This window comes from Etheostoma spectabile, unplaced genomic scaffold (assembly GCF_008692095.1).
Source record: "Etheostoma spectabile isolate EspeVRDwgs_2016 unplaced genomic scaffold, UIUC_Espe_1.0 scaffold00012474, whole genome shotgun sequence".
Classification (NCBI taxonomy): domain Eukaryota; kingdom Metazoa; phylum Chordata; class Actinopteri; order Perciformes; family Percidae; genus Etheostoma; species Etheostoma spectabile.
Genome location: NW_022603957.1, coordinates 3,396 through 11,355, shown reverse-complemented (window position 1 = coordinate 11,355; position 7,960 = coordinate 3,396). Strand labels below are relative to the sequence as shown.

Below are 7,960 nucleotides of genomic sequence, written 5' to 3'. Positions count from 1 at the left end.
CACACACACACAGACACACACACATACACACACACACACACAGAGACCACACACACACACACAGACACACACACAGAAACACACAACACACCAACACAGAGACACACACACACCACAGACACCACACAGAGACACACACACACAACAGGAGACACACACAGACACACACATACAGACAAACAAGACACACACACACCAGGTGAGCGTGGGTTAGATCAGAGGTGAATGACAGGTGAGTCAGGGTCCTGTTCTAGCAAGTGTTGTGCGACCGGTCTTGATGTAGTCCAGCGCTTGTTTGCGTCTCTGGAGCCCGCGGCCTCCCATTGGTCGGTCTGGTCCAGGTACTTGACTGCGATGACGGGGAGGGCCATCTTAGCAATGTTCTGCTCCCCACAGCCGCTGGGCAGCTGGATCAGCTCCGCCATGGAGGCCCCGGTGATGGAGTTCACCAGGGCCGAGACCTGCTCCCTTGCCTCACACACACACCACACACACACACACACAACACACCACACACACACACACAAGACACACACACACACACACACACACCACACACAACACACCCCACACACACACACACACACAAGAACCCCCCCCCCCTCCCACACACACACACACACACACGCAGAGAGACCACACACACACACCCACACACACACACACAGAGACCCCACACACACACACAGAGACACACACACACACAGATAAACACAGATCTTAGTGGTCCCTAATACTGTATCTGAAGTCTCTTTATATGACCATAGTGGTCCCTAATACTGTATCTGAAGTCTCTTTATATAGACCTTAGTGGTCCCCTAATACTGTACTGAAGTCTCTTTTATATAGACCTAGTGGTCCCTAATACTGTATCTGAAGTCTCTTTATATAGACCTTAGTGGTCCCTAATACTGGATCTGAGTCTCTTTATATAGACCTTAGTGGTCCCCTAATACTGTATCTGAAGTCTCTTTATATAGACCTTAGTGGTCCCTATACGGATCTGAAGTCTCTTTATATAGACCTTAGTGGTCCCCTAATACTGTATCTGAAGTCTCTTTATATAGACCTTAGTGGTCCCTAATACTGGATCTGAAGTCTCTTTATATAGACCTTAGTGGTCCCCTAATACTGTATCTGAAGTCTCTTTATATAGACCTTAGTGGTCCCTAATACTGGATCTGAAGTCTCTTTACATAGACCTTAGTGGTCCCTAATACTGTATCTGAAGTCTCTTTATATAGACCTTAGTGGTCCCTAATACTGTATCTGAAGTCTCTTTATATAGACCTTAGTGGTCCCTAATACTGTATCTGAAGTCTCTTTATATAGACCTTAGTGGTCCCCTAATACTGGATCTGAAGTCTCTGTCTAACAATACAGTACCAATTACCACCTACCCACATTTGTAAAGGCACTCTATGCCATAATATGCAGAAAAATACATGATATATGTAATATTATACATATGTAATATTGTATATATGATATATTGAATATTATATGAATAAGATAATGTGTGACCTGTCACAGAGATCTGGGTGGTTTTAGGTGCACTTTGGACCATATAGTGTTCAGGAATCTGACTGTTGAGAATTACTTCCTGTTTTCCACCTAAAGGGAGAAAAAAGGCAAATGGTGAAAATATAATATTACATAATTACAACATAATGTGGCTAATTAAGGTGTGAACTCACCTACACCTTCATTAACGGGGTCTAGAGTTATGATCTGAGGAGATTTAACCAGGACGCCTTCAGGCTGGAACACAGCAAATACAACTAATTACAAAGCAGTCAATCATTCTGATTAATATTCACACATAATAATCTGTTAAATGCACATTACTCTCTACTGCATGGTAAAATACACAAGTATACACCCCCTATGTTATAATACATGGGCTTAAGTATACACCCCCCTATGTTATAATACAGGGGCATAAGTATACACCCCCCTATGTTATAATACAGGGGCATAAGTATACACCCCCCTATGTTAAAATACAGGGGCATAAGTATACACCCCCCTATGTTAAAATACAGGGGGCATAAGTATACACCCCCCTATGTTAAAATACAGGGGCATAAGTATACACCCCCTTATGTTAAATACAGGGGCATAAGAATACACCCCTATGTTAAAATACAGGGGCATAAGTATACACCCCCCTATGTTAAAATACAGGGGCATAAGTATACACCCCCTATGTTAAAATACAGGGGCATAAGTATACACCCCTATTTAAAATACAGGGGCATAAGTATACACCCCCTATGTTAAAATACAGGGCATAAGTATACACCCCCCTATGTTAAAATACAGGGGCATAAGTATACCCCCCTATGTTAAAATACAGGGGCATAAGTATACACCCCTTTATGTTAAAATACAGGGGCATAAGTATACACCCCCTATGTTAAAATACAGGGGCATAAGTAAACACCCCCCTATGTTAAAATACAGGGGGCATTAGTATACACCCCTCTATGTTAAAATACAGGGGGCATAAGTATACACCCCCCTATGTTAAAATACAGGGGCATAAGTATACACCCCCCTATGTTAAAATGCAGGGGCATAAGTATACACCCCCCTATGTTAAAATACAGGGGGCATTAGTATACCCCCCTATGTAAAATACAGGGGCATAAGTATACACCCCCCTATGTTAAATACAGGGGCATAAGTATACCCCCCCTATGTTAAAATACGGGGCATAAGTATACACCCCCCTATGTTAAATGCAGGGACATAAGTATACACCCCCCTATGTTAAAATACAGGGGCATTAGTATACCCCCCTATGTTAAATACAGGGGCATAAGTATACACCCCCTATGTTAAATACAGGGGCATAAGTATACACCCCCTATGTTAAAATACAGGGGCATAAGTATACACCCCCCTATGTTAAATACAGGGCATAAGTATACACCCCTATGTTAAAATACAGGGGCATAAGTATACACCCCCCTATGTTAAATACAGGGGCATAAGTATACACCCACCTATGTTAAAATACAGGGGCATAAGTATACACCCACCTATGTTAAAATACAGGGGCATAAGTATACACCCCCCCCCCCACACCACACACACACACACACACACACTTACCACCACCAGCAGCTTCTTTGCGATCCCATCAGACATCCCAGAACCCATACCACCAACATCTCTAACAGCTGCTTTGACCTCGATGTTATATGTTCCTTCTTTCATGGGGATGATGATGAAGGGCACCGATCGGGTGGTCTGCCCCCCCATGTGGACCTCCTGGTGGTACCGGAGCCGTTTGGAGGCTGAACTGCACACATGCTCCTCTTCCATCAGGTACACATGCACCTGGACAGGAGACAGAGGACATGTGGAAGATGTGGACTCTAATAACAATAATATTTTGGGTTGGGGACCGGAGGTTGCTGGTTCAAGTCCCTGTACGGACCAAAGTACAGAGTGAGGACTGGTAGCTGGAGAGGTGCTGGTTCACCTCATGGGCACTGCCAGGTGTGGTTGAGCAAGACACCAAACCCCCCCAACCGCGCAGGGCACAGGTCCAACATTGGCATCCCGCCCCCACTCCCCCACTCACACACACACACACACACACACACACACACTCTGACATTGTTGTTGGAATTATTCAGTGTGCCGATGTGCTGTAACAGCAGCAATTGGCGCAATGACTATCATCGCCCATACTTATTATTATTCTTCCGCCAGGTTTTCGTCCTGCTACTAGTCCCGGAACGTTGCCAACACACGCGCACACACAATACATCAAACGTGTGTAATGATCGGTTATGCTGGGCTATGACTTTTCTAAGAGATTTGCCGCGCGGTTTACATGAAATCGGCAAAGAACTGCAAAAAACTTCTCATTGACTTGAATGGGAAATGTTCGGGAAATCACTTAACATCGCCCCCCCCCCCGCCTTGGGATCGTGCTGTATCGCCATACTATAACGTAGAAACACAATTAAAAGTTTAATCCAAAGACAAGACTTTGGTGTTTATTGGGCTGAATGGGCGTTCAGATATCAAGCACGGTTTCTCCAGAATCCCAGTTTACGTATCGTCCGTTTTCAGACGGCTCAGATTTTCCAATGTGTGTGTATGTGGTGGAATGTTGATTGAAATAATCATCTTGGTTCTCTCTCTATAACTCGCTCCCACGCCAACAACTCTAACTGGTCATGGACCATTTATACATCTAAACGTAGGTTTTCTTGTCTAGTCTCAGCCAATGTGACATACAGTCGTGTATGCATTATGAATTATATTTTTTGCTCGGCGACCTTTCAAATGACAAGAGTTCCCGATCTTCCTCCCTTCACTGCCATGTTAAACATCGTCCACATTTCTGAGCAGAACGCAGAGCGAAGACCTTTTTACATCGCTGATACGCCCACATTTATAACTTTATCAACTTAAATATTATATCAATACGTTAACAAAGGCCTTCTGGTGCCCACGAGAACCTTATTTTATTGATAGCTAGTGTCCCTTTGATGATATGATCATTTGTTTGAGAGCTTGTTCAGTGTCTGAATAGCTGGTGACAGCAGGTGCCAGGTGCATCTTTAACTGATTACAGATCAAAGAGATGACATCACAGAGATGAAAGGCTTCCTATTGGTCCTTAGTAACCAGGCAACCATACTCTGTATGTCTGTCTGTCGACATCTATCGGTCTCCCTCTCTCTTAGACACACACACACACACACACACACACACCCTAAGGTCTTAAATAGGTTTTAAAGAGTTATATCTCTGAAGGTTAAGACACTTATTATTTTTTATTAAGTTTTATTGATATATATTTATTGTTATTGTTATTGTTATTATTATTGTTATTACTACCCCAGCCTACTCCTGACAGAGTACCCCAGTGCCCCAGACTCACGGCGATGCGGTCGGGGGTGTAGTTGTGGAGGATGGCTTTGATCTCCAGCTGTTCTCCCCGGACGGCCGAGTACGGCAGCCGCAGGTCGATGAAGAAATCCTTCCTCACGATCACCTCCAGAGGCTCGGCCACGCACAGCCCTACGGGGGGGCACAGGAACACATGCACTAAGATACAGGGGGGGCACATGAACACATGCACTAAGATACAGGGGGGGGCACATGACACATGCACTAAGATACAGGGGGGAACACATGCACTAAGATACAGGGGGGGGGACACATGCACTAGATACAGGGGGTAACACATGCACTAAGATACAGGGGGAACACATGCACTAAGATACAGGGGGGGGGGACACATGCACTAAGATACAGGGGGGAACACATGCACTAAGATACAGGGGGGGGGGACACATGCACTAAGATACAGGGGGGTAACACATGCACTAAGATACAGGGGGGAACACATGCACTAAGATACAGGGGGGGGGAACACATGCACTAAGATACAGGGGGGGGGGACACATGCAGTAAGATACAGGGGGGAACACATGCACTAAGATACAGGGGGGGGGAACATGCACTAAGATACAGGGGGGGGGACACATGCAGTAAGGTACAGGGGGGAACACATGCAGTAAGATACAGGGGGGTAACACATGCACTAAGATACAGGGGGGGGGGACACATGCAGTAAGATACAGGGGGGGAACACATGCCCTAAGATACAGGGGGGAACACATGCACTAAGATACAGGGGGGGGGACACATGCAGTAAGGTACAGGGGGGAACACATGCAGTAGATACAGGGGGGTACACATGCACTAAGATCAGAGGGGGGGGAACACATGCACTAAGATACAGGGGGGGGACACATGCAGTAAGATACAGGGGGGAACACATGCACTAAGATACAGGGGGGGGGGAACACATGCACTAAGATACAGGGGGGAACACATGCCCTAAGATACAGGGGGGAACACATGCACTAAGATACAGAGGGAGGTAAGCGAGTCCTGGTCCAGCCCCCCAACACTAGATCGCCCCCCCACAGTGGTCCCCCCCCACCTTCCCGGGCAGCGAGTCCTCACCATGAGTCCTGGACAGACTGATGCCGAGGAACTGCCACGTCGTGATAGAGTCTTGTAGAGGAACTTTTTTAGTAAATGATGTGGTATCACTGTAAAGATAGAGAGATAGATGGATGGATGGATGGATGGATAGATTCAGTCAGGTTCAGGTCTGTGTCCTGCTGACTCACCAGTAGGGTGTATTCTGCTCTCACCAGTAGGGTGTGTCCTGCTGACTCACCAGTAGGGTGTATACTGTTCTCACCAGTAGGGTGTATTCTGTTCTCACCAGTAGGGTGTATTCTGCTCTCACCAGTAGGGTGTATTCTGCTCTCACCAGTAGGCTGTATTCTGCTGATTCACCAGTAGGGTGTATTCTGCTGACTCACCAGTAGGGTGTATTCTGCTGACTCACCAGTAGGGTGTGTTCTGCTCTCACCAGTAGGGTGTATTCTGCTCTCACCAGTAGGGTGTATTCTGCTCTCACCAGTAGGGTGTATTCTGCTGACTCACCAGTAGGGTGTATTTTGTTGACTCACCAGTAGGGTGTGTTCTGCTGACTCACCAGTAGGGTGTATTCTGCTGACTCACCAGTAGGGTGTATTCTGCTGACTCACCAGTAGGGTATATTCTGCTCTCACCAGTAGGGTGTATTCTGCTGACTCACCAGTAGGGTGTGTTCTGCTGACTCACCAGTAGGGTGTGTTCTGCTGACTCACCAGTAGGGTGTATTCTGCTGACTCACCAGTAGGGTGTGTTCTGCTGACTCACCAGTAGGGTGTATTCTGCTGACTCACCAGTAGGGTGTGTTCTGCTGACTCACCAGTAGGGTGTATTCTGCTGACTCACCAGTAGGGTGTGTTCTGCTGACTCACCAGTAGGGTGTATTCTGCTGACTCACCAGTAGGGTGTATTCTGCTCTCACCAGTAGGGTGTATTCTGCTCTCACCAGTAGGGTGTGTTCTGCTGACTCACTAGTAGGGTGTATTCTGCTGACTCACCAGTAGGGTGTATCAGAATCAGAATCAGAATCAGAATCGGCTTTATTCGCCAGGTATGAGGACACATACGAGGAATTTGTCTTTGGAGCATTGCTCACACTGTGCTTACACATACATATCAACCAAAACAGAAATATACACACTAATATATACACAATATATACATACTCTAAACAGAAACAAGATAGAGGCATGAGTGCAATGAAATACAATTATTTAAATGTGCGTAGTGCAAGGGTACTGGGATAAAATAGTATTATGTTATTATATTAAAATATGAACAGTATGAACATATGAACAGTTCTGAAAAATAGGAAATGAAAAGATGAATAAATAATAAAATATATAGTTGAGATGTGAGAGTGGGAGTGATGAGTAATACTAAATAAGTGGAATAATAAGTGGAGCCAGTAAACAGGTGCTGTATAGACCGTGTTACAGTGTTATTGACCAGAACTGAACCTGACACTGTGGGTCAGGAGTCAGCTGTTCATCAGAGAGATGGCTTGTGGGTAGAAACTGTTCCTGAATCTGTTGGTTTTGGCGTACAGGGCTCTGTAGCGCCTACCAGAGGGGAGAAGCTGGAACAGGTTGTGTCCGGGGTGAGATGGGTCTGTAGTGATGGTTCCGGCCCGTTTCCTGACTCTGGAGGAGTATAAGTCATGGACGGAGGGCAGGTTGGCACCGATGATCCTTTCTGCAGTCCTAACTGTCCGTTGTAGTCTGCTCCGGTCCTTTTTGGTGGCAGATCCAAACCAGACAGTGATGGACGTGCAGAGGACAGACTGGACGATGGTCTGAGACAGTGATGGACGTGCAGAGGACAGACTGGACGATGGTCTGAGACAGTGATGGACGTGCAGAGGACAGACTGGATGATGGCTGTGTAGAAGTGGACCAGCAGCTCCTTAGGCAGGTTGAGCTTCCTGAGCTGGCGCAGGAAGTACAGTCTCTGCTGGGCCTTTTTAATGATGGTG

General features: G+C 46.1%; 1 protein-coding gene across 1 annotated transcript; it reads right to left on the bottom strand.

Annotated features, from left to right (window-relative positions):
- Positions 1 to 1,524: 1,524 nt before the first annotated feature.
- LOC116679425 (complement C3) lies at positions 1,525 to 7,202 on the bottom strand (the record flags this gene model as incomplete). Its single annotated transcript, XM_032509069.1, is given in 5 exon segments — positions 1,525 to 1,614; positions 1,698 to 1,761; positions 3,121 to 3,348; positions 4,910 to 5,049; positions 6,004 to 7,202. Coding segments are annotated over 3 exon segments (367 nt in total), but the record flags the coding sequence as incomplete, so codon positions are not given.
- Positions 7,203 to 7,960: the final 758 nt, after the last annotated feature.